This window comes from Heteronotia binoei, chromosome 13, assembly GCF_032191835.1.
Source record: "Heteronotia binoei isolate CCM8104 ecotype False Entrance Well chromosome 13, APGP_CSIRO_Hbin_v1, whole genome shotgun sequence".
NCBI classification, from domain to species: domain Eukaryota; kingdom Metazoa; phylum Chordata; class Lepidosauria; order Squamata; family Gekkonidae; genus Heteronotia; species Heteronotia binoei.
This window is the reverse complement of record NC_083235.1, coordinates 4,323,499-4,349,072: the sequence shown is the minus strand read 5'-3', so window position 1 is coordinate 4,349,072 and position 25,574 is coordinate 4,323,499. Positions and strand designations below refer to the sequence as shown.

The 25,574-nt window shown below is 53.2% G+C and overlaps 1 protein-coding gene across 1 annotated transcript in view; it reads right to left on the bottom strand.

The window, feature by feature from the left end:
• Window positions 1-19,259, bottom strand: part of PODNL1 (podocan like 1) — a 32,969-nt gene extending 13,710 nt beyond the window's left edge. Inside the window, 8 exon segments of the mRNA XM_060253131.1 lie at window positions 2,671-3,328; window positions 5,588-5,703; window positions 8,015-8,131; window positions 8,133-8,173; window positions 9,181-9,289; window positions 10,648-10,712; window positions 13,469-13,562; window positions 19,057-19,259. Coding sequence (XP_060109114.1) covers window positions 2,671-3,328; window positions 5,588-5,703; window positions 8,015-8,131; window positions 8,133-8,173; window positions 9,181-9,289; window positions 10,648-10,712; window positions 13,469-13,562; window positions 19,057-19,212 — 1,356 coding nt within the window. The 5' untranslated portion in view covers window positions 19,213-19,259.
• Between the last annotated feature and the right edge of the window lie 6,315 nt (window positions 19,260-25,574).

Here is a 25,574-nt window from a genome sequence, read left to right as displayed (position 1 = left end):
TTCCTCCCCCACAACAGACACCCTGTGAGATAGATGAAGATATTGGATTTATATCCTGCCCTCCACTCCGAAGAGTCTCAGAGCGGCTCACAATCTCCTTTCCCTTCCTCCCCCACAACAGACACCCTGTGAGGTAGATGAAGATATTGGATTTATATCCTGCCCTCCACTCCGAAGAGTCTCAGAGCGGCTCACAATCTCCTTTCCCTTCCTCCCCCACAACAGACACCCTGTGAGGTAGATGAAGATATTGGATTTATATCCCGCCCTCCACTCCGAAGAGTCTCAGAGCGGCTCACAATCTCCTTTCCCTTCCTCCCCCACAACAGACACCCTGTGAGGCGGGTAGGGCTGAGAGGGCTCTCACAGCAACTGCCCTTTCAAGGACAACCTCTGCAAGAGCTATGGCTGACCCAAGGCCATGCTAGCAGGTGCAAGAGGAGGAGTAGGGAATCAAACCCAGTTCTCCCAGATAAGAGTCCACACACTTCACCACTACACCAAACTGGCTCTCTTGCAATCACTTTCCCTTCCTCCCCCATAACAGACACCCTGTGAGGTGGGTGGGGCTGAGAGGGCTCTCACAGCAGCTGTTCTTTCAAGGACAACCTCTGCCAGAGCTCTGGCTGACCCAAGGCCATTCCAGCAGCTGCAAGTGGAGGAGTGGGGAATCAAACCCGGTTCTCCCAGATAAGAGAGCTGTGGCTGACCCAAGGCCATTCCAGCAGGTGCAAGTGGAGGAGTGGGGAATCAAACCCGGTTCTCCCAGATAAGAGAGCTGTGGCTGACCCAAGGCCATTCCAGCAGGTGCAAGTGGAGGAGGGGGGAATCAAACCAGGTTCCCCCAGATAAGAGTCCGCACACTTAACCACTACACCAAACTGGCTCTCTCAGAGTAGGGGACACATCTCCCCTAACCCACCTTTTTCCTAGCAGCGCTGGGCACTGCACGCAGCAGGAAGCGCAGGGGGTACTGGCGGCAGTGAGCCCCAACAGGTGCCCCACCCAGGGGTGGAATTCTAGCAGGAGCTCCTTTGCATATTAAGCCACACACCCCAGATGTAACCAGTCCCCAAGAGCTCACAAGGTTCTTCGTACAGGGCCGACTGTACTTTTCTCACTGTGCTGCCCATAGATATCCATTAAGTGAATATAGACAAGTGCAGGGCTTTTTTTGTAGCAGGAACTCCTTTGTCTATTAGGCCACACACCCCTGTGGTAGCCAATCCCCCTGGAGCTGACAGTAGGCCCTGTAAGAAGAGCCCTGGAAGCTCTTGGAGGACTGGCTACATCAGGGATATCAGGCGCACAACAATCAAGACTAAAACAACGAATAAACATGAGAGTTTTGACAATTAAGTGGACCATGACCATGAAATAGCTGAAAACCATTAGCTTGGAGAAATGTCATGATAGAGGTTTACAAGATGATGCATGGGATGGAGAAAGTAGAGAAAGAAGTCCTTTTCTCCCTTTCTCACAATACAAGAAATCCTGGGCATTCGATGAAATTGCTGAGCAGTCAGGTTAAAACGGATCAAAGGAAGTCCTTCTTCACCCAAAGGGTGATTAACATGTGGAACTCACTGCCACAGGAGGTGGTGGCGGCTACAAGCATAGCCAGCTTCAAGAGGGGATTGGATAAAAATATGGAGCAGATGTCCATCAGTGGCTATGAGCCACAGTGTATATATCTTTTGCCCACTGTGTGACACAGTGTTGACTGGATGGGCTGTTGGCCTGATGCAAGATGGCTTCTCTTATGTTCTGATGGCACCTGGGTTTTTTGGCCACTGTGTGACACAGAGTGTTGGACTGGATGGGCCATTGGCCTAATCCAACATGGCTTCTCCAGTGTTCTTATGTTCTGATGGCACCTGGGTTTTTTGGCCACTGTGTGACAGAGTGTTGGACTGGATAGGCCATTGGCCTGATCTAACATGGTTTCTTTTATGTTCTTATGTGACACAGACTGTTGGGCTGGATGGGCTACTGGCCTGATCCAATATGGCTTCTCTTATGTGACACAGAGTGTTGGACTGGATGGGCCATTGGCCTGATGCAGCATGGCTTCTCTTATATTCTTATATCCTGATGGCACCTGGTTTTTTGGCCATTGTGTGACACAGTGTTGGACTGGATGGGCCATTGGCCTGATCCAACAGGGCTTCTCTTATGTTCTTATTAAAATTTTGGCGCTCATATGAACGTCAATACATCCAGCGATGCTGGGCGTCCTCCTGCACTATACAAGAGTATAGTAGGTTTTTGTGGGTTTCCTGCATTGTGCAGGGGGTTGAACTAGATTGACCCTGGAGGTCCCTTCCAACTCTTCTATTATGCTATAATTCAGCTGAAGGGCAAATTGAAACAGTACTGTTTTACAGGCCTTGCGGAACGGAGCTCTTGCCACTGCGTTCTGCAACAGCTGCAGTTTCTGAACACTCTTAACGGAAGGCCCCAAGCAGGGGTGGGATTCTAGCAGGAGCTCCTTTACATATCAGGCCACACCCTCCGATGTAGCCAATCCTCCAAGAGCTTACAAGGCTCTTTTTTGCAAGCTCTTGGAGGATTGGCTACAGTAGGGGTGCGTGGCCTAATATGCAAAGGAGCTCCTGCTAGAATCCCCCCCCCTGGCCCCACCCAACCCAATGCCGACACCAGCCTCACCTTGAGCCCCTGCAGCTCCTGCCAGGTGCCGGGGGAAATGCCGCCGATCCGCAGGCGGTTGTGGGCCAGGTGCAGCTCCTTCAGCACGGTGAGGTTGGCCAGCAGCTCCGGGGACAGGGAGTTGACTTGGTTCTTCTGGAGGTTGAGGACCTGCAGGCCGGCGGGCAGGCAGGCAGGCAGGAGGGTCAGCTGGTTGCCGGAGAGGTCAAGGCTCTCCAGGCGCCGCAGCTTCCGGAAGGCCAGGCGGTGGATGCGGGCGCTGTACAGGCGGTTGTAGCTCAGGTTGAGCTCGGCCAAGGCGTAGGTGGCGGCGAAGTCCTGCGGGCCGATGTGGGCGATGCGGTTGTGCAGCAGCATCAAGGAGCGGACGCGCTTGGGCAGGCCGGGCGGCACGCTTTCCAGGCGGTTGTTGTAGAGGTGGAGGGTGTGCAGGGAGCGCAGGCGGGCGAAGGCCTCCGGGTGCACCCCCGAGGCGGTCAGCGCGTTGCTCTGCAGCAGGAGGTACTGTAGGCCTCGCACCCGGCTCAGGCGCTCAGGGGGGAGTGCGCTCAGGCGGTTCCGGCCCAAGTGCAGGATCACGACGTTGGGCGGCAGCCCCGGGGGCACCTCGGTCAGGTTGTTGTTGGACAGATCCAAGTACTCCAGGCTCTTCAGCTTGCTGCGGAGAGGAGGGAACTGCACAGGGGCGGCCAGCAAAACACCCGCCCTGCCTCGGCTCACTCGCTGGGGCTGCCAAGTCCAATTCAAGAAATATCCGGGGGCTTTGCGGGCGGAGCCAGACTTTGGGGGTGGGGCCAGGAGATGTTTGGGGTGAGGCCAGGAGACATTGGGGGTGGAGCCAGGAGCAAGGGTGTGACAAGCAGAATTGAACTCCGAAGGGAGTTCTGGGCATCCCGTTTAAAGGGGCTGTGTGCCTTTTCAACGCCTTCCTTCCATTGGAAATAATGAAGGATAGGGGCACCTTCTTTTGGGGCTCATAGAATTGGACCCCCTGGTCCAATCTGTCTGAAACTTGGAGAGTGTTTCGAGGAGAAGCATCGGATACCATGCTGAAAATTTGGTGCCTCTACCTCAAAAAGCAGGCCCTCCCCCAGAGCCCCAGATACCCACAGATCAATTCTCTATCGTCTCCATTGATCTCCATAGGGAATAATGGAGTGCCCAGCAGACATTTCCCTACCCCTCCAACTTTGTGATGACTCTGAAGCAGGGGGAGGGCCTCCAAACCAGGGGATCCCCTGCCCCCACCTGGGGATTGGCAACCCCATCTCTTGCCCATGGGGAGTGGGTCTTCTAGCTCCTCCACCCCTGCCAGAAACCCTGGCTCCCGAAGGCTTCCCTACCTCACCCTGTGCTGATACCAACCTTGTTCTCAACCTCAACTTGAGACCATGCGGAAAAAGAAGCGTTGGGTTTTTATACCCCACTTTCCTCTGCCCGAAGGCGTCTCAAAACAGCTTACAATCACCTTCCCTTCCTCTCCCCAAAACAGGCCCCTTGTGAGGGAGGTGGGGCTGAGAGAGAGAGAACAGTGACAGGCCCAGAGTCACCCAGCAGGCTGCATGTGGAGGAGCAGGGAATCAAACCTGGTTCTCCCAGATTAGAATCCGCTGCTTTGAATCACAACACCACACTGGCTCTCAGTGGCAGCTCCCACCAGGCGCCTGGGGGAACGCAGTTCAGTGTGGAGAGCCAGTTTGGTGTAGTGGTTAAGTGCGCGGACTCTTTATCTGGGAGAACCGGGTTGGATTCCCCACTCCTCCACTTGCAGCTGCTGGAATGGCCTTGGGTCAGCCATAACTCTGGCAGAGGTTGTCCTTGAAAGGGCATCTTCTGTCAGAGCTCTCTCAGCCCCACCCACCTCAAAGGGTGTTTGTTGTGGGGGAGGAAGGTAAAGGAGATTGTGAGCCACTCTGAGACTCTTCGGAGTGGAGGGCGGGATATAAATCCAATATCTTCATCTACCTCACAGGGTGTCTGTTGTGGGGGGGGGGGAAGGGAAAGGAGATTGTGAGCCGCTCTGAGACTCTTCGGAGTGGAGGGCGGGATATAAATCCAATATCTTCATCTACCTCACAGGGTGTCTGTTGTGGGGGAGGAAGGGACAGGAGATTGTGAGCCGCTCTGAGACTCTTCGGAGTGGAGGGCGGGATATAAATCCAATATCTTCATCTACCTCACAGGGTGTCTGTTGTGGGGGAGGAAGGGAAAGGAGATTGTGAGCCGCTCTGAGACTCTTTGGAGTGGAGGGCGTGATATAAATCCAATATCTTCTTCTACCTCACAGGGTGTCTGTTGTGGGGGGTGGGGAAGGGAAAGGAGATTGTGAGCCGCTCTGAGACTCTTCAGAGTGGAGGGCGTGATATAAATCCAATATCTTCTTCTACCTCACAGGGTGTCTGTTGTGGGGGAGGAAGGGAAAGGAGATTGTGAGCCGCTCTGAGACTCTTTGGAGTGGAGGGCGTGATATAAATCCAATATCTTCTTCTACCTCACAGGGTGTCTGTTGTGGGGGGTGGGGAAGGGAAAGGAGATTGTGAGCCGCTCTGAGACTCTTCGGAGTGGAGGGCGGGATATAAATCCAATAGCTTCATCTACCTCACAGGGTGTCTGTTGTGGGGGAGGAAGGGAAAGGAGATTGTGAGCCACTCTGAGACTCTTCGGAGTGGAGGGCGGGATATAAATCCAATATCTTCATCTACCTCACAGGGTGTCTGTTGTGGGGGAGGAAGGGAAAGGAGATTGTGAGCCGCTCTGAGACTCTTCGGAGTGGAGGGCGGGATATAAATCCAATGTCATCTTCAACCCATAGGCGGTTGGGGGCCTGTTCCCCCCTCTCACCGCTGGCCCCACAGCCCCTACTGGGAGCCCTGGTTCTCAGATCTGCCCCTCTACCCCTAAAGCTGCCACTTCTTACCTGAAGGTGGAGGGGTCAAGGCCGTCGTTGGTCAGGTTGTTGTTCTGCAGGTAGAGCTCCCGGAGGCGCCAGTGTCGGCTCAAAGCCCCTTTCGGGATGCGGGAGATACGGTTGTTCTGGAAAGTGGAGGCTTGTTGTCAGAGAAGAGCCCCCACCGTCTCCCCACCCCCCAAAAAGCACCAAAGAAAACCAGCTGAGGGAGGAAGATTCAATCTTGTGATCTGGATGCAAAAGCCTTCCCCAGATGTTGCCTCCTGCCATGGGCACGTCTACTGTTGTAGCAGGAACTCCTTTGCCTATTAGGCCACACCCCTCTGATGCAGCCAGTCTCCAAGAGCTTCCAGGGCTCTTCTTCCAGGGCCTACTGTCAGCTCCAGGAGGACTGGCTACATCAGGGAGGTGTGGCCTAATAGGCAAAGGAGTTCCTGCTACAAAAAAAAAAAAGCCCTGTGTGTGGGAATCCAGAATAGGGTTGCCAACTCCTCTCAGCGCAGTGGACTTTTGTGCGTGCGATGTGCGCACACGACGTAATGCCATTACCCAGATGTGACATCATCGCGCCGGCAACGCTGCACACAGCCGCTCTAGGCGTTTCCAGGGAAACTCATGGTTTTCCTGGATCCTCTAGCCATTTGAGAGGGGAACACTCTATGGTACCTGTTGTACCATAGAGTTTTCCCTCCCAAGTGGCTAGAGCATCCAGGAAAACCATAGAGTTTTCCCAGAAACGCCTAGAGTGGCTGCTGCACGCCGTTGCCAGCGCGATGACGGCACTTCCGGGTGACGTCAGCGATCCAGTGACGTAGGGGAAGGTTCCTCCTGCCGGCTTGGTAGCCCTAATCCAGAAGTTGACTTCCCTCTGACTCATAGACATTCCCTTGAGAAGGGGGCAGTTTGTGGCCCTGTGGGAAGAGGAGGGCTGCTATATTCCCTCTTTGCCATATGCTCCAAACCAATTTAGATGCTTTTAATGTTGATTTGTAATATATGATTTTAATGTATGATTTATAACATGTATGTAGGACCTATTATATGTATTGTTTTATTGTTGAAATGTTTTTATGCTGTGAGCCGCTCTGAGCCTGGTTCGGCGTGGAGGGCGGGATATAAATTAAATATTATTATTATTATTATTATTATTATTATTATTATTATTATTATTATTATTATTATTATTATTATTATTATTATGTGCCTGGAAATCCTGAGGTGGAATTCCCGCACCATGCCCAAGTGCCGAGGCCTTGTGGTGGCCATGAGGACTTTGTCTCTGGATTTACCCCCCACCCCCCACCCAGGGGAGAGAGGCTCACCCTGTGACCCTGTGACCGGCAATCAACAAGCAAAGGAGACCTGGGTGATTATATGGCTATAGAATGAAAGAAAAGCCCCAGGGTAACAAAAGACTTGGATACTTAGCAACACTCTCAAAGTATTTGACATCTGTAATTAAGAGTAATATGTAAAGTAACAAAGCCCACTATAACAAGGAAAATTCTACAAACGGCAAAGTAATACAACAAGCAGTGTGACACAGTGCAATAACTCAGTAAACATGCGGCCTGGGGGCCAAATCAGGCCCCCGGAGGGCTCCTATCAGGCCCGCAAGCAACACACTGTCATCTGCTTCCTTCTCCCTTTCTCCCCTTGCTTCCTTCTGCATCACCGCTTGCTTTGCCAGGCTTGCTCAATCGCACAGGAGCTATAGAGCAAAGCTCCTCCCTTGGGGAGGAAGTGGGGGAAGGAGAGTAAGCTTTGCCAGGCTCTCTCAATCGCACAGCAGAGCTACTAAGCCAAGCCTCTCTTCCTTCTGTTGGCTGAGGCTCAACAAGCCAGTGAGGCGGATTAGGCTGAGTGTGTGTGTTTGTCTGTGTCCTTTATAAAGTTTATATCTCCCCTTCCTGGCATTGCATTTTATGACACACACGGTCCGGCCCGACAGGGTGAAGATCTGGTCCTCTTAACAAATGGGTCTGACGCCCCTGCTCTAAAAACTCTCTTTGCTGGGGCTAGTAGCCAATGTAGCGCCTCTCCTCCATGAACCTGTCTAACCCTCTTTCAATGCCAAATCTACACATCTGGCTGCAGATGTACTGAACTGGCACAGTATTTAGGCTTTGCAGAATTTGGATATTTGCTTTTAGGATCCAGAGAAGAAGGGAAGGGAAGAGATTTATACCCCGCCCTTTGCTAGCCAAAGGAGTCTCAGAGCAGCTTACAAATCTCCTTTCCCTTCCCCTCCCCACAACAGACACCCTGTGAGGTAGGTGGGGCTGAGAGAGCTCTAGCAGAAACTGCTCTTGAGCAGAACAGCCTTGAGAGAACTTGTGGCTGACCCAAGATCACATCAGCAGGTGCACGTGGAGGAGTGGGAAGGTGATACCAAACTGGCTTCCTTCCTGCTTGGGAGGGGAATCCGCTGCCCACCTGTAAGTGGAGGCGGACGACCGCCGGGGGCAAGTTCTGGGGCACATAGGTGAGCAGGTTGCTGGAGACGATGAGGGTGCTGACGGCGTCGGAGCCATTGAAGGCGTCGAAGGGCAGGGCCGGCGTTGCTCAGCTGGTTGTTGTGCAGGTAGACGGACCCTGGAAAGGGACAGCAAAAAGTCAGATAAGACGAGGAGCCTCAGCTTGTCTGGGGGTATACGAGACGCCTGGGAAGGGCTAGGGCTAACCTGCCCTCTGCAGGAAAGTCGGAATCGGAAAACGTGAACCGGACACCATCCCAATTTTAAACGACTGGTGCTTGCACGAGGGACCGTTCGGCTTTGCCTTGGCTACTGCTGACTCTGCAGGAAGTGGAAATTCGGAAAAACCGCTAAGGGAAACCATCAATTTTAAACAACCAGAGTGTAATGTAGAGGTCAGTGGTGTTCTGGCCAAGCTTGCACGTAGAACTTCAAATAGACAAGGAAAGGAAAGGTCCCTCGTGCAAGCACCAGTCGTTTCCAACTTGGGGGTGACGTCGGTTTCACGTTTTCACGGCAGACTTTTGACGGGGCGGTTTGCCCTTGCCTTCCCCAGTCCTCTACGCTTTCCCCCCAGCAAGCTGGGTCCTCGTTTTACCAACCTCGGAAGGATGGAAGGCTGAGTTAACCTCGAGTTGGCTACCTGAACCCAGCTTCCACTGGAGATCAAACTCAGGTTGTGAGCAGAGCTTAGGACTGCAGTACTGAATAGACAAGAGCATGTAGCAAAAAGCTATCCACAGTGCAAAAACCGTCTTTCCAATCATAAAGGAGTAACAATATTCCAGTATTTAGTTCATAGAACTATAGGAAGCCCTTCCAAAGGCATCTGTTCTAGTTATCAAGACGTTTCATCCGTCTTTCTTCAGTTTAGAGGCTTGTTTATCACTGGAACCCAGTCTTTGCAATACATTCACAGAAGACTAACTAGGTTCAGAACATGCCTGTGAGATTTCCAAGTTCTCCAGGAGATGAAACATCTTGATCTCTCCAAAGTCAACTGGGAGATGATCTCCGCAGATGGGCCCGTTCCCGAAGGACCTTCAGAGGTCCTGGAGCCATTTGGTATCGCGGGATGTTTCCTAATACCTGCAGGCTGAACCCCCACCCCGTCCCGGACTTACCTGAGGCCAGGCTTATGTCCAAAGGTGAGTTGGTACAGCTGTGTTAAGCGGTTGGCGGCCATGTCCACGATGCGCAACGTGCCGGGCAGGAACTGTGGGGCATCAGAGAGCTGCGGAGGAGAGTCACATAGAAGACAGTTGAAACGGCTCTGCTGAAAGTCTTAAAACAAGACCGTCCTTTAAGACAGAGGAGTTCTGCCTCAACCAGGGGTAAGTGAGCCCTTGACCTGTCCAGGAAAGATCCTGGAGGTTCTGGGGGCAAGGAGCAAGAGACCTTAGTGCTGGGGTAGCCAAACTGTGGCTCTTTCACACATATCGTGTGGCTCTTGAAGCCCCCACTACCCTACCGGCTGGCTTGGAGAAAGCATTTCTCTCTTTAAATCACTTATCCAAGCCAAGCCAACCAGCTTGTAATACTTATATTGTATAAGGTGATATATAAAGACTTGGGGTGTTTTTACACTGACAGTTTGTGACTCTCTATCGCCACATTGGAAACTCACCTTTTGCATTGCCTAACGTTCTCGCAACTGTTTTGCATCGTTGCTGCCCGAAGCATCTACATTTGTTTCGGTGAGATGGGTTCTGGCGCTGCTGCTGCAACGTTTTTCTCGAAACTAGTTTTGATCCGGTCATTTCTCTACAGGCGTTTCAAACTTGTATTGCAGAAGTTTTCATGCGTTTTAAAAGACTCCTCCAAAAGCCACAAGGTGCAGTGATTTGCACGAGAACTGACAGCACTTGCAATTGTTACATATCATTGCTTGCCTCATCTTGTAATTTAAATTTGTATTGTTTTTGCAGTGTTCTGCCCTGTTGTTGGCCTCCTAGAGGAAATAGTTGGCCCCTGTGTGAGATGGGAGGCTCGACTAGATGGACCCTCACTGGTCAGACCCAGCAAGGCTCTTCTGATGTTCTCCTCAGGAGAAGGCCTCGGCCTCTCTACCCTGTTGTTGGCCCTCCAGTGGAACTGGCTGGCCATAGTGTGAGACAGGAGGCTGGACTAGATGGACCCTCACTGGTCTGACCCAGCAGGGCTCTTCTGAGGTTCTTCTCAGGGGAAGGCCTCGGCCTCCCTGCCCTGTTGTTGGCCCTCCAGACGAACTGATTTGCCTCTGTGTGAGTCAGGAGGCTGGACTAGATGGACCCTCTCTGGTCTGACCCAGCAGGGCTCTTCTGATGTTCTTCTCAGGGGAAGGCCTCGGCCTCTCTGCCCTGTTGTTGGCCCTCCAGAGGAACTGACTGGCCACTGTGTGAGACAGGAGGCTGCACTAGATGGAACCTCCCTGGTCTGACCCAGCAGGGCTCTTCTGGTGTTCTTTGGACCACCTTTCAATCTCCTTTAGCCCAGCTGCTGGGTGATCCCAGCCAGGGAAGCTGGAGAGGATAACAATTGTGATCGCAGCCTCTCCTCACGAGAAGACCGAAGGGTCGAAGCAAGGAGGCTGCCTCCCCTGAGCCCACTCACCTGATTATTGGCCAGGTAGATGTACTGCAGCGCCTGCAGGGACTCGAAGGCTTCATCCGGGAGACCTTTAAAACGGGACACACTAGAGAAAGGATTCGTGCCAAGCTGCTCAGTCGGCCTCCTGCACCTGCTCCGGACAAGGCACCCTTTCGCTTCTGCCCCTCTGACCAGGGCTGGCCTTAGCATGCCCCAAGGAGAGGCAGCTGCCAGTGTCCTGACCCACACATCTCCTGTCCCAGTGCTCCCAACCAGTGCCAGCTCAAGGGTGCGTGGCACCCAGGCAGGCACCCCCCCGCCACCGTCCCCTCGCTGCTCTGCAACGCAGTGCCATGCTCCATCACCCCCCCCCCAAGTTGTTGCACCCCCGCCCCAATGCACTGCCCTCCACGCTCCACAGCACCCTCCTCCCACCCTCTCCTTCCCTTCCCGTCACCTCCCCCTGGTGTGATCACAGCACACCGCTCCTGGGTCCTGCCGGATGCAATGCATGCGCTTCCAAACGATGCGCTGGAGAAGCTTGGCTTTCGAAGGGAAGGGGAGCCAAGCTTCTTCAGCACGTCCTTCGGAAGCGCGCGCGTTGCGGCCGGGAGGACCCAGGTGCATCGCATTCTGATTGCGCCCGGGGGGGGGGGGGGCGGAAGGAAGCGAAGGGACAGAAAAGGAAAGGAAACAAAGGGCAGGCGGCCGTGGCGGATGGAGAAATCATAGAATCATAGAGTTAGAAGGTACCTCAAGGGTCATCTAGTCCAACCGCCTGCACAATGCAGGAAACTCACAAACCCCTCCCCCTAAATTCACAGGATCTTCATTGCTGTCCGATGGCCATCCAGCCTCTGTGGAAAAACCTCCAAGGAAGGAGAGCCCACCACCTCCCAAGGAGGAAGCCTGTTCCACTGAGGAACCGCTCTAAACTCACAAACACCTCCCCCTAAATTCACAGGACCCTCATTGCTGTCAGATGGCCATCAAGCCTCTGTTGAGAAACCTCCAAGGAAGGAGAGCCCACCACCTTCCGAGGGAGCCTGTTCCACTGAGGAACCGCTCTAAACTCACAAATACCTCCTCCTAAATTCACAGGATCTTCATTGCTGTCAGATGGCCATCCAGCCTCTGTTTAAAAACCTCCAAGGAAGGAGAGCCCACCACCTCCGAAGGAGGAAGCCTGTTCCACTGAGGAACCGCTCTAAACTCACAAACACCTCCCCCTAAATTCACAGGACCCTCATTGCTGTCAGATGGCCATCTAGCCTCTGTTGAAAAACCTCCAAGGAAGGAGAGCCCACCACCTTCCGAGGGAGCCTGTTCCACTGAGGAACCGCTCTAAACTCACAAATACCTCCTCCTAAATTCACAGGATCTTCATTGCTGTCAGATGGCCATCCAGCCTCTGTTTAAAAACCTCCAAGGAAGGAGAGCCCACCACCTCCCAAGGAGGAAGCCTGTTCCACTGAGGAACCGCTCTAAACTCACAAACACCTCCCCCTAAATTCACAGGATCCTCATTGCTGTCAGATGGCCATCAAGCCTCTGTTGAAAAACCTCCAAGGAAGGAGAGCCCACCACCTCCCAAGGAGGAAGCCTGTTCCACTGAGGAACCGCTCTGATGGTCAGGAAGTTCTTCCTAAGTTGAGCCGGAAACTCTTTTGATTTAATTTCAACCCATTGGTTCTGGTCCTGCCTTCCGGGGCCACAGAAAACAATTCCACCCCATCCTCTAGATGACAGCCCTTCAAGTACTTGAAGATGGTGATCCTATCACCTCTCAGCCGCCTCCTCTCCAGGAGGCAGGCAAACTAGGTGTTTGCCTGGGGCACTGGAGGGGGTGAGCTCAGCTCAGCACTCCCACCCTCCCGGCATCCTAGGCAACCAGCTAGTTTGCCTAGTGGGCGAGCCGGGCCTGCTCCCAACTTCTTAGAGTACTTAGGGCATCTGGATGGGGCATGGTGGGTGGTGCACCCTGGCTGGGCGGTGCAGGTGATGGAGCTGTGAAGGAGGCATAGGCAGGCAGGGGAGTATAGAAGGGAGGGCATGAAGGGGCCCTAGTGGTGGGCAGCTGGCAACCCCTGGGCACTGTCTGTCCAGGAAACCCCACCCCCCAAAAGTTGGCACGAGCACTGACTAGGACACGCAAGCAGCAGCCAGGATTATGTAGTAGACTGCTGCTAAGGCCCTCGTACTTGGTTCTGAGTCGGGTTGCTAGGAGAAGAAAAAGATATTCGATTTATATCCTGCCCTCCACTCCAAAGAGTCTGAAGCGCCTCACAATCTCCTTTCCCTCCCTCCCCCACAACAGACACCCTGTGAGGTAGATGAAGATATTGGATTTATATCCCGCCCTCCACTCCGAAGAGTCTCAGAGCGGCTCACAATCTCCTTTCCCCTTCCTCCCCCACAACAGACGCCCTGTGAGGTAGGCGGGGCTGAGAGAGTTCTCCCAGAAGCTGCCCTTTCAAGGACAGCTCTGCCAGAGCTATGGTGACCCAAGGCCATTCCAGCAGCTGGAAGTGGAGAAGTGGGGAATCCAACCTGGTTCTCCCCGATAAGAGTCCGCACACTTCACCAAACTGGCTCTCTAGCTGAACAGTCCCTTTCACATTTGGCATGACTGCTCTGGCCAATTGGCACTGGCAAACTCCTAAAATTGCCTCTTGCTGCTGAGAGCAGCATTGAGGTTTTTGAGATCCCCCGCCCATTCTAAAAGGGTACCAGAATTTTGGGCCTGTTCGGACATGGTAACCCTTTGTGGGGGTCCCCTGAGAGGCTGGCCAGCCGGCCCTCCACGTGTGTCTGGGAAGGCCTTCTCCCCCGGCTCGCTGCTCACCCTCCGAGGTGATGTGGTTGTTGTGAAGGTTGAGGGTCCTCAGGTCAGCCAGTCTGGCCAGCTCGTTGTAGGGCAGCTCCTGAAGCCGGTTATTCTGTGGGAGAAAAATCAACAGTTCACTGGAGGAGCTCCCGGGGCTGGATTCAGAGATCCCATCAACGAGGGGCTTTATCAACCAGGTTGCACTGGGACTTTGGAACGTGGCCATGAAACCCACGCTGGGTATCTCCTTAAAACCAGACAACCAAACACTGTGCTATGCTGGCTAACATGGATTTATTCCAGGATGTTAATTTTGGAAGGAAGGAAGGAAGGAAGGAAGGAAGGAAGGAAGGAAGGAAGGAAGGAAGGAAGGAAGGAAGGAGGAAGGAAGGAAGGAAGGAAGGAAGGAAGGAAGGAAGGAAGAAGGAAGGAAGAAAGAAGAAAGAAAGAAAGAAAGAAAGAAAGAAAGAAAGAAAGAAAGAAAGAAAGAAAGAAAGAAAGAAAGAAAGAAAGAAAGAAAGAAAGAAAGAAAGAAAGAAAGAAAGAAAGAAAGAAAGAAAGAAAGAAAAGAGAGAGAGAGGAGGGAGGAAAGAAAGGAAGGGGAGGGAGGGAGGAAAGAAAGAAAGAAAAAGAAAGAAAGAAAGAAAGAAAGAAAGAAAGAAAGAAAGAAAGAAAGAAAGAAAGAAAGAAAGAAAGAAAGAAAGAAAGAAAGAAAGAAAGAAAGAAAGAAAGAAAAGAGAGAGAGAGGAGGGAGGAAAGAAAGAAAGGAAGGGGAGGGAGGGAGGAAAGAAAGAAAGTAAGGGGAGGGAGGGAGGAAAGAAAGAAAAAGAAAGAAAGAAAGAAAGAAAGAAAGAAAGAAAGAAAGAAAGAAAGAAAGAAAGAAAGAAAGAAAGAAAGAAAGAAAGAAAGTTGCAGAGAGTATTTCCCGGTCCAATCCTGAAGGCTTTTGCACTGGTTTAAAGAAGTTAAGGTGACTTTCTCCTAACGCAGACACTGAAATATAGCAAGAGGCTGATAACTTAGACGTGGACAGGAATATCCTTGAGAAAGGATTTGAGGAAATGAACCTCATTGGATGGACTCTTTTGTAACATTCCACTTGCTTCGAATGTGATCAATAGCTTTGTAAGATTTGTGATGAAAGTATTTTTGATAAAAGCTTTACAGGATGTTAAGCGGCCGCGTGGCGCAGAGTGGTAGAGCAGCACTGCTGCAGTACTGTGATTTGAACTCCCTGCATTCGATCCCGGCGGAAGCTGGTTCAGGTAGCCGGCCCGAGGTTGACTCAGCCTTCCATTGTTCCGAGGTCGGTCAAAGGAGTCCCCAGCTTGCTGGGGGGAAAGTGCAGAGGACTGGGGAAGGCAATGGCAAACCACCCCGTCAAAAGTCTGCCGTGAAAACGTTGTGAAAGCAACGTCACCCAAGAGTCGGAAACGACTGGTGCTTGCACAGGGGACCTTTCCTTTCAAAGTGGCTCAGAACGCAAACTGGTGTTTATGTCACCACCAATGTTCCTTCTAAGTCTTGTGAGCAAAAATTCTACTTTGTGAGTTACTAGCATTAAAATTAGAACAAAGTAGGAGTCAAGTTTCACCTTTAAGCCCAACTTTTCCATTTGCCTGCCTCTGCAGAGCTACCCTGGACTTCCTTGGTGGTTGCCCCTCCAAGTCCCACCATGCTTAGCTTCTGAGATCTCACCATGTCCCAGGGTCCACCATGCTTAGCTTCTGAGATCTGACTAGACTGGGCTAGCCTGGGCCATCCAAGTCAAGGCAAGAGACAACCAGAAGTGGTTGGCCATTGCCTGCCTCTGCAGAGCTACCCTGGGCTTCCTTGGTGGTCTCCCATCCAAGTACTAGCCAGGGCAGACTCTGATTAGCTTCTGAGGCCTGATGAGATCAAGCTAGCCTAGGTCATCCAGATAAACATTCTTTGTTGGCTTGCCATTGCCTGCCTCTGCGTAGCAACCCTGGACTTCCTTGGTGGTCTCCCATCCAAGTATAATCCAGGATCAACCCTGCTTAGCTTCCAAGATTAGGCCAGCATGGGCCATCCAGCTCCAGGCAAAAAACACAGAGGTGGTTTTCCATTGCCTGCCTCTGCAGAGCAACCGAGACTTCCTTGGTGGTCTCCCATCCAGTACCAAACATGGCTGACCCTGCTTAGCTTCTGAGATCTGACTAGCCTGGGCCATCCAAGTCAAGGCAAGAGACAACCAGAGGTGGTTGGCCATTGCCTGCCTTGCAGAGCTACCCTGGACTTCCTTGGTGGTCTCCCATCCAAGTACCAAACAGGGCTGACCCTGCTTAGCTTCTGAGATCTGATGAGACTGGGCTAGCCTGGGCCATCTAGATCAGGACAAAAGACCAACAGAGGTGGTTTTCCATTGCCTGCCTCTGCAGAGCAACCCTGGACTTCCTCGGTGGTTGCCCCTCCAAGTCCCACCATGCTTAGCTTCTGAGATCTCACCATGTCCCAGGGCCCACCATGCTTAGCTTCTGAGATCTGAAGAGACTGGGCTAGCCTGGGCCATCCAAGTCAATGCAAGAGACAATCAGAGGTGGTTGGCCATTGCCTGCCTCTGCGTAGCAACCCTGGACTTCCTTGGGGGTTGCCCCTCCAAGTCCTGACCAGGGTCCACCATGCTTAGCTTCTGAGATCTGGCTAGAATAGGCTCGCCTGGGCCATCCACATCAGGGCAAGAGGCAGAGAACAGAGCTGGTTGGCCATTGCCTGCCTCTGCAGAGCTACCCCAGACTTCCTTGGTGGTCTCCCATCCAAGTACCAAACATGGCTGACCCTGCTTAGCTTCTGAGATCTGATGAGACTGGGCTAGCCTGGGCCATCTAGATCAGGACAAAAGACCAACAGAGGTGGTTTTCCATTGCCTGCCTCTGCAGAGCAACCCTGGACTTCCTTGTTGGTTGCCCCCCCCAAATCCCACCATGCTTAGCTTCTGAGATCTCACCATGTCCCAGGGCCCACCATGCTTAGCTTCTGAGAGCTGACTAGACTGGGCTAGCCTGGGCCATCCAAGTCAAGGCAAGAGACAACCAGAGGTGGTTGGCCATTGCCTGCCTCTGCAGAGCTACCCTGGGCTTCCTTGGTGGTCTCCCATCCAAGTACTAGCCAGGGCAGACTCTGATTAGCTTCTGAGACCTGATGAGATCAAGCTAGCCTAGGTCATCCAGATAAACATTCTTTGTTGGCTTGCCATTGCCTGCCTCTGCGTAGCAACCCTGGACTTCCTTGGTGGTCTCCCATCCAGGTATAATCAAGGATTAACCCTGCTTAGCTTCCAAGATTAGGCCAGCAGGGGCCATCCAGCTCCAGGCAAAAAACACAGAGGTGGTTTTCCATTGCCTGCCTCTGCAGAGCAACCTAGATTTCCTTGGTGGTCTCCCATCCAGGTACCAAACATGGCTGACCCTGCTTAGCTTCTGAGATCTGACTAGCCTGGGCCATCCAAGTCAAGGCAAGAGACAACCAGAGGTGGTTGGCCATTGCCTGCCTTGCAGAGCTACCCTGGACTTCCTTGGTGGTCTCCCATCCAAGTACCAAACATGGCTGACCCTGCTTAGCTTCTGAGAGCTGACTAGACTGGGCTAGCCTGGGCCATCCAAGTCAAGGCAAGAGACAACCAGAGGTGGTTGGCCATTGCCTGCCTTGCAGAGCTACCCTGGACTTCCTTGGTGGTCTCCCATCCAAGTACCAAACATGGCTGACCCTGCTTAGCTTCTGAGAGCTGACTAGACTGGGCTAGCCTGGGCCATCCAAGTCAAGGCAAGAGACAACCAGAGGTGGTTGGCCATTGCCTGCCTCTGCAGAGCTACCCTGGGCTTCCTTGGTGGTCTCCCATCCAAGTACTAGCCAGGGCAGACTCTGATTAGCTTCTGAGGCCTGATGAGATCAAGCTAGCCTAGGTCATCCAGATAAACATTCTTTGTTGGCTTGCCATTGCCTGCCTCTGCGTAGCAACCCTGGACTTCCTTGGTGGTCTCCTATCCAGGTATAATCCAGGATTAACCCTGCTTAGCTTCCAAGATTAGGCCAGCATGGGCCATCCAGCTCCAGGCAAAAAACACAGAGGTGGTTTTCCATTGCCTGCCTCTGCAGAGCAACCTAGATTTCCTTGGTGGTCTCCCATCCAGGTACCAAACATGGCTGACCCTGCTTAGCTTCTGAGATCTGACTAGCCTGGGCTAGCCTGGGCCATCCAAGTCAAGGCAAGAGACAACCAGAGGTGGTTGGCCATTGCCTGCCTTGCAGAGCTACCCTGGACTTCCTTGGTGGTCTCCCATCCAAGTACCAAACATGGCTGACCCTGCTTAGCTTCTGAGATCTGATGAGACTGGGCTAGCCTGGGCCATCTAGATCAGGACAAAAGACCAACAGAGGTGGTTTTCCATTGCCTGCCTCTGCAGAGCAACCCTGGACTTCCTCGGTGGTTGCCCCTCCAAGTCCCACCATGCTTAGCTTCTGAGATCTCACCATGTCCCAGGGCCCACCATGCTTAGCTTCTGAGATCTGAAGAGACTGGGCTAGCCTGGGCCATCCAAGTCAAGGCAAGAGACAACCAGAGGTGGTTGGCCATTGCCTGCCTCTGCAGAGCTACCCTGGGCTTCCTCGGTGCTCTCCCATCCAAGTGCTAACCAGGGCCGACCGTGCTTCGCTTCTGAGCTCTGATGAGACCGGGCTAGCCTGGGCCACCCATGGTTGGGTGGGAACAGTCATAGAGATGGTGATACCAAAGCACCGCTGTCCAGTTCCAGTTTGGCTTGGGGAAGCCTTCCCTCTCTACCTGCTACTTGCAACCACTGCAAAAATGTGGTGGGAGTGGCCCAGCAGACTTAGAAGGTGGGTCACGAATAGAAGAAGAGGAGGTTTTTATACCCCACTTTTCACTACCCAAAGGCGTCTCAGGGCGTCTTACAATCCCCTTTCCCTTCCTGCCCAGTGAGGTTGGTGGGGCTGAGAGAGCTCTGACAGAAACTACTCTTGAGCAGAACCACTCTGAGAGAACTTGGGACTGGCTCAAAGTCACCCAGCAGCTGCAGGTGGAGGAGGAGTGAAGGATCAAACCCGGCTCTCCCAGATAAGAGTCCACACTCCTCCTAACCACTACACCAAACTCTCTCTCAACTGGAGAATTAGCAGTGTGGGCCACAAACAGAAGAAGAGGAGGTTTTTATACCCCATTTTTCACTACCCAAAGGAGCTGGAGACCAGTTTGGTGTAGCGGCAAAGTGCGCAGACTCTTATCTGGGAGAACCGAGTTTGATTTCCCACTCCTCTGCTTGCATCTGCTGGAATGGCCTTGGGTCAGCCATAGCTCTGGCGGAGTGGTCCTTGAAAGGGCAGTTTCTGTCAGAGCTCTCTCAGCCCCACCCACCTCACGGGGTGTCTGTTGTGGGGGAAGAAGATAAAAGGAGATTGTAAGCCGCTCTGAGTCTCTGATTCAGAGAGGAGGGCGGGGTATAAATCTGCAGTCGTCATCGTCTTCAAACGAGGGGGGTTCGAGGGTCCCGTCACGTGACCTTTGACCCTCCACTGCCCCCCCCCCAAGCCAGGCCCAGCCTCTCCCCATCTGCTGAGCTTTCAATCACCTGCAGCGACAGATGCTGGATACTCTTGGAGAGATTTCCGGGGAAGATGTGAAGGTCGAGGCCGCCGCAGTCCACCGTCTCCTCCGCTGGGCAGCTGCAGTTGGCCGGGCAGCCGGGCACGTTCCGGGCAGGGGCGCTTGGCGTGGGCCTGGGCATCACCACCAGCGGGTCATCGTTCTCCTGGCTCTCCTGCCGGAAGCCATCCGGGATGCTCAGTAACAGCAGGAGGAAGAGGGAGCCGCCACGCAGCTGCTGAGGGCACAGGCCGACGGGTTAGTCAATGGGGGCTCTATGCGCCACCTTTCCAAGATTTCCACTCAATGCGTCCCCTGTCTGCTTTGCCGGCCCGGGCCGGAAGCCCCCTCCCCTTCTCAGCCCCCGCCTGGCTCTCCCGGGAACACACAGCCCCTGACAGCAGTCCTGAAATGCGTCATTCATTGGACTGCGAAAGGCACAAGAGGGGCACTTGCCCCTAAGCCAAAAGTGGGGAGGTTAGGGAAACAACACTGGGGGGGAGGGGAGATAGACGGCATTCCCAAGAGCACAAGGGAGACACACTCCTATAGCTCCTGAGCACGTGCAGAGGGCCTCTCTGCCCTGTTGTTGGCCCTCCAGAGGAACTGGTTGGCCACTGTGTGAGACAGGAGGCTGGACTAGATGGACCCTCCCTGGTCTGATCCAGCAGGGCTCTTCTGATGTTCTTCTCAGGGGAAGGCCTCGGCCTCTCTGCCCTGTTGTTGGCCCTCCAGAGGAACTGGTTGGCCACTTTGTGAGACAGGAGGCTGGACTAGATGGACCCTCCCTGGTCTGATCCAGCAGGGCTCTTCTGATGTTATTCTCAGGGGAAGGCCTCAGCCTCTCTGCCCTGTTGTTGGCCCTCCAGAGGAACTGGCTGGCCACTGTGTGAGACAGGAGGCTGGACTAGATGGACCCTCCCTGGTCTGATCCAGCAGGGCTCTTCTGATGTTCTTCTCAGGGGAAGGCCTCGGCCTCTCTGCCCTGTTGCTGGCCCTCCAGAGGAACTGGTTGGCCACTGTGTGAGACAGGAGGCTGGACTAAGATGGACCTTCACTGGTCTGACCCAGCAGGGCTCTTATGTTCTTATGGTGATTAGCTGTAATTCTAGGGGATCCCCAGGTGCCACCTGGAGATTTGGGGAAAGAGATCTGGCATCTCTAAGTCAGCCAGGACTTGTCTCTCTCCACCCAGCCTATCAAATCCCAGGTGTGGGTGTGGGGGGGGAGAGGAGAGAAAGGAATAACTCCAAGGCCTATCCTGATGGAGTGCTGAGAGGCAGGGGAAGAACTGGGAACTGACCCCTGCCAAATTTCACTTCCAAATGGGGACCAAAATGCCAAAAACTCTTGGCACGTAGTTGTGGATTGCAACCAGCTGGGGCAGAAGTTGGCTTTAAAAATATGCTTCTGGATTGGTTAACTTTTTCAAGACAGTTTTTAATCCTACTTTTCTTCCCGGACTTTTTTTGGGGGGGGGTTGAAAAATCCCATCAGGAACTCATTTGCATATCAGGCCACACCCCCTGACACAAAGCCAGACGGAACTGCATTCCTGCTTAAAAAAAAAAAGCCCTTCTAGCCCTTTCTTCTAGCAAGGACTCAAAATGGACAACAAAAACTGGAATAAAAGAAGCAATGGAAACATACATTTAGAACAAGTTCAGATGGTCTGAAAACCTGTTGGGAGATGGTCTAATAGGGTGTAATGGAGAATTGATCCATGGGTATCTCGGGGTTGGGGGGGAGCTGTTTTTTGAGGGAAATGCACCAAATTTTCATCCTAATATCCAATGCCCCTCCTCAAAATACCCTCCAAGTTTCAAAAAGATTGGACCAGGGGGTCCAATTCTATGAGTTCCCAAAGTAGGTGCCCCTATCTTTCACTATTCCAAATGGAGGGAAGGTATTTAAAAGGAGTGCAGTCACAAAATCATCACAAAATCAATATCAAAGTGCAAATACAAAGGATAGACCAGGGATGGCCAAACTTGCTTAATATAAGAGCCACAGAATAAACATCAGATGTTTGAAACCCACAAGACAAGGAAGGCAGGCAAATAGATGGTGGGAGGGAGGTGGAAAGAAAGCAACTTTAAGTGCATTCTCCAAGCCGCTAGCTGGCTTGGCTTGGATAAGTGATGTAAAGAGAGAAATGCCTTCTCCAAGATGGCCAACAGGGCAGTGGGGGCTTAGAGAGCCACACAATATGTGTGAAAGAGCCACATGTGGCTCCCAAGCCTTCGTTTGCTCCCTCCCATGATAGAAGAGCCCTGTGGCATAGAGTGGCAAAGCTGCAGTACTGCAGTCCTAAGCTCTGCTTACGACCTGAGTTCGATCCCGGCGGAAGCTAGGTTCAGGTAGCCGGCTCGAGGTTGACTCAGCCTTCCATCTTTTCGAGGTCGGTCAAATGAGTGCAAATCTCGCTGGGGGGGAAAGCGTAGATGACTGGAGAAGGCAATGGCAAACCACCCTGTAAAAAGTCTGCCGTGAAAACACTGTGAAAGCAACGTCACCCCAGAGTCGGAAACGACTGGTGCTTGCACAGGGGACTACCTTCGCCTTTACATGATAGAAGGTCCCTTGAGAGTTCATAAACACTTGCAAAGTGCATCGTCACACCTCCGATCTCAATCCAAACAAGTCTTCCTTTCCGCTCCTTCTTTCTATAACTTGCTTGTGCTGTCCACCTCCTTAAATACGGCTCTTTCAAGATCCCCTATGAAAAGTGCCTTGTCCATTTTCTCCATGTAAACGCTGAGACTTTGCTGTCCTGCTGGGAAGGAGACAGATTTTTGATGCTGCCTCTTCCATAAAGACCATTTGAGAAATGGTGGTTTCAGTTGGCAATACTGTCAGAGGTTTATGGGTCCGTGCTTCTATTTCTTTGAACAATCAACAAGGCACTTTTCGTATGAAGGAGCGATGCACATTGCAAGGGTTTGTGACCTCCCAAGGGACTTTCTGTCATAAGGGCTTTGTAATCGCACTTCCATAGTAGTTTTGTGATTATTAAAAGTATATTTTGCATATACTTTCATATTGGAGTTAGCTATTTTTCACGGCTTTTCTTAGAATCGTAGAATCATAGAGTTGGAAGGGACCTCCAGGGTCATCTAGTCCAACCCCCTGCACAATGCAGGAAACTCACAAAGACCTCCCCCTAAATTCACAGGCTCCTCATTACTGTCAGATGGTCATCTAGGAAAGAAAAGGTCCCCTGTGCAAGCACCAATCGTTTCCGACTCTGGGGTGACGTTGCTTTCACAACGTTTTCACAGCAGACTTTTTATGGCGTGGTTTGCCATTGCCTTCCCCAGTCCTCTACGCTTTCCCCCCAGCAAGTTGGGGACTCATTTTACTGACTTTGGAAGGATGAAAGGCTGAGTCAACCTGGAGCCGGCTACCTGAACCAGCTTGTGCTGGGATCGAACTCAGGTCGTGAGCAAAGCTTAGGACTGCTGTACTGCAGCTTTAACACTCTGCACCACGGGTCATCTAGGCTCTGCTTAAAAACCTCCAAGGAAGGAGAGCCCACCACCTCCCAAGGAAGCCTGTTCCACTGAGGAACCGCTCTAACGGTCAGGAAGTTCTTCCTAATGTTGAGCCGGAAACTCTTTTGATTTAATTTCAACCCATTGGTTCTGGTCCGGCCTTCTGGGGCCACAGAAAACAATCCCACACCCTCCTCTCTATGACAGCCCCTCAAGTACTTGGAGATGGTGATCCTATCACCTCTCAGCCGCCTCCTCTCCAGGCTAAACATGCCCAGCTCCTTCAGCCTTTCTTCCTAGGACTTGGTCTCCACCGGGAATTGTTTGACCCCCTGGAGGTTGGCAACTTTACTGTGGCTCAAGATTGCTGGAGGCCGGTCTGGCCAAGCACAATCAGTCCAAAGGGTTGCAGGGCGACTAACCTGCTGGTACGGTTTCCAACCTCCAGGTAGAGCCTGGAGATCTCCCAGAATCATGACAGATCTTCAGACTACAGAGATCAGCCTCCCAGTTCAGGTTGCCAAGAAGAACCTGGAGACCGCCACAATAACGATGAGCCTCCAGACACCATTGATTAGTTCCCCAGTTAGGGTTGCCAACCTCCAGGTAATGCCTGGAGATCTCCCTGAATCACAATGGACCTCTGGACTAGACATCAGTCTCCCAAGGGTTGCCAACTAGGGCCTGGAGTCCTCCCAGAACGAAGAGGTCTCCAATCTAGAGAAAAGTCCCCCAGTTACAGCTGCCAAACCCCAGGTAGGTCTTGGAGATCTCCTAGATTCATGATGGACCACCACGCCACAAAATCATCCCCCAATTAGGGTTGCCAACTTCCAGGTAGGGTCTAGAGACTTCCCAGAATTGACAGGTCTCCAACCGAGAGAAAAGTCCACCAATTACAGTTGCCAACCCCCAGGCAGAGCCTGGAGACCTCCTAGAATCACGATGGACCTCCACACGACAAAGATCAATCCACAGTTAGGGTTGCCAACCTCTAGGTACGGCCTGGAGACTTCCCAGAATCGACAGGTCTCCAATCTAGAGAAAAGTCCCCCAGTTAAAGTTGCCAACCCTCAGGTAGGTCCTGGAGGTCTCCTAGAATCACGATGGACCTCCACACGACAAAGATCAATCCCCAGTTAGGGTTGCCAACCTCCAGGTAGCACCTGGGGAACTAGAATCGACAGGTCTCCAACCTAGAGAAAAGTGCCCCAGTTACAGAGGACAGAGATCAGTTCCCCGCCCCCGGAGAAAACGGACAACTTTGGAGGGTGGCGGGGGGCCTCTCTGGCCTTTTGCCCTGCCCCTCCCCTGACTCCACCCCCCCCCACACACACAAAAATCTCCAGGCACGTCCTCCCCTGCAGCAGGCGACTCCCGAAGCATCCAGAAGCCCCCCACCCTTCGCCCTCCCCTGCCAGAAGCCCTCCTCCCGACCCCCCCCCTCCTCCGCCCCCTGCCGGCTCACCATCGCCCCGCTGCTGGGGAGGCGCCGCCTCTGCACGGGAGGAGGCGGCGGATCGGGGCCGGCAGGAGTCCTGCACGAAGCAGCTCGCTCGCCTCGGCCTCCCGGTGCCCGGGCCGGCCGGGACTGACTTGCAGACGGCGGCGTCTCTCCCGCGCCTTGTTTTGCAGCAGCCCGGGTGGGGGGCGGTTGCATAATTCCCCCTCCGCCGCCGAGGGAGGCTGGCCGGGCTGGGGATGCATGCCAGCCCGCGAAGGGGGGGATCCGCCGCCCTTGGCCAGCTCCTGTGGCGGCTCCGGCGTCCGCTCGCCCGGCCCCCCAGCCTCCACCCCGGGAGAGGCCTGCCCCAACACCCCCCACCCCGCTGGGACTGCCTGCCCAAAAGGGCGCATCTAGCTCCTGGGCACGTGCAGAGGGCTATTCCCAGCACCAGCCGGGCTACAGGGACTGCATTCCCAAGAGCACAAGGGGGAGACACTTCTATAGCTCCTGGGCACGTGCAGAGGGCTATTCCCAGCACCAGCCGGGCTACAGGGACTGCATTCCCAAGAGCACAAGGGGGAGACACTCCTATAACTCCTGGGCACGTGCAGAGGGCTTTCCCAGCACCAGCCGGGCTACAGGGACTGCATTCCCAAGAGCACAAGGGAGACACACTCCTATAGCTCCTGAGCACGTGCAGAGTGCTTTCCCAGCACCAGCCGGGCTACATATGAAACATATGAAGCCGCCTTATACTGAATCAGACCCTTGGTCCATCAAAGTAAGTATTGTCTTCTCAGACTGGCAGCGGCTCTCCAGGGTCTCAAGCTGAGGTTTTTCACACCTATTTGCCTGGACCCTTTTTTGGAGATGCCGGGGATTGAACCTGGGACCTTCTGCTTCCCAAGCAGATGCTCTACCACTGAGCCACCGTCCCTCCCCCTACAGGGACTGCATTCCCAAGAGCACAAGAGAGACACACTTCTATAGCTCCTGAGCATGTGCAGAGTGCTTTTCCAGCACCAACCGGGTTACTGGGACAGAATTCGCAAGAGCAAAAGGGAGATGCACTCCCATAGCTCCTGAGAACATGCAGAGTGCTTTTCCCAGCACCAGCCGGGCTACAGGGACTGCATTCCCAAGAGCACAAGAGAGACACACTCCTGTAGCTCCTGAGCACGTGCAGAGTGCTTTTCCAGCACCAGCCGGGCTACAGGGACTGCATTTCCAAGAGCACAAGAGAGACACACTCCTGTAGCTCCTGAGAACATGCAGAGTGCTTTTCCCAGCACCAGCGGGGCCCCGGGGTCTTTGCCCATGGGAAGGCACGTCAGGAGCTAAGCAGATTCAGTGCATTTTCGCTCTGAGGTTGGGTCCACGAGGGGGGGGGCATTTAAACTAGGGAGACCTGGGTTCAAATCCATATTGAGCGACAGGGTTGCCAACCTCCAGGTGGGGCCTGAGGATCTCCTGGTGTTATAACTGATTTCCAGAGTTCCATTCCCCAGGAGAAAATGGTTGTTGTGAAGGAGGGTCGTGTATTCTGTGGTATTACACCCAGCT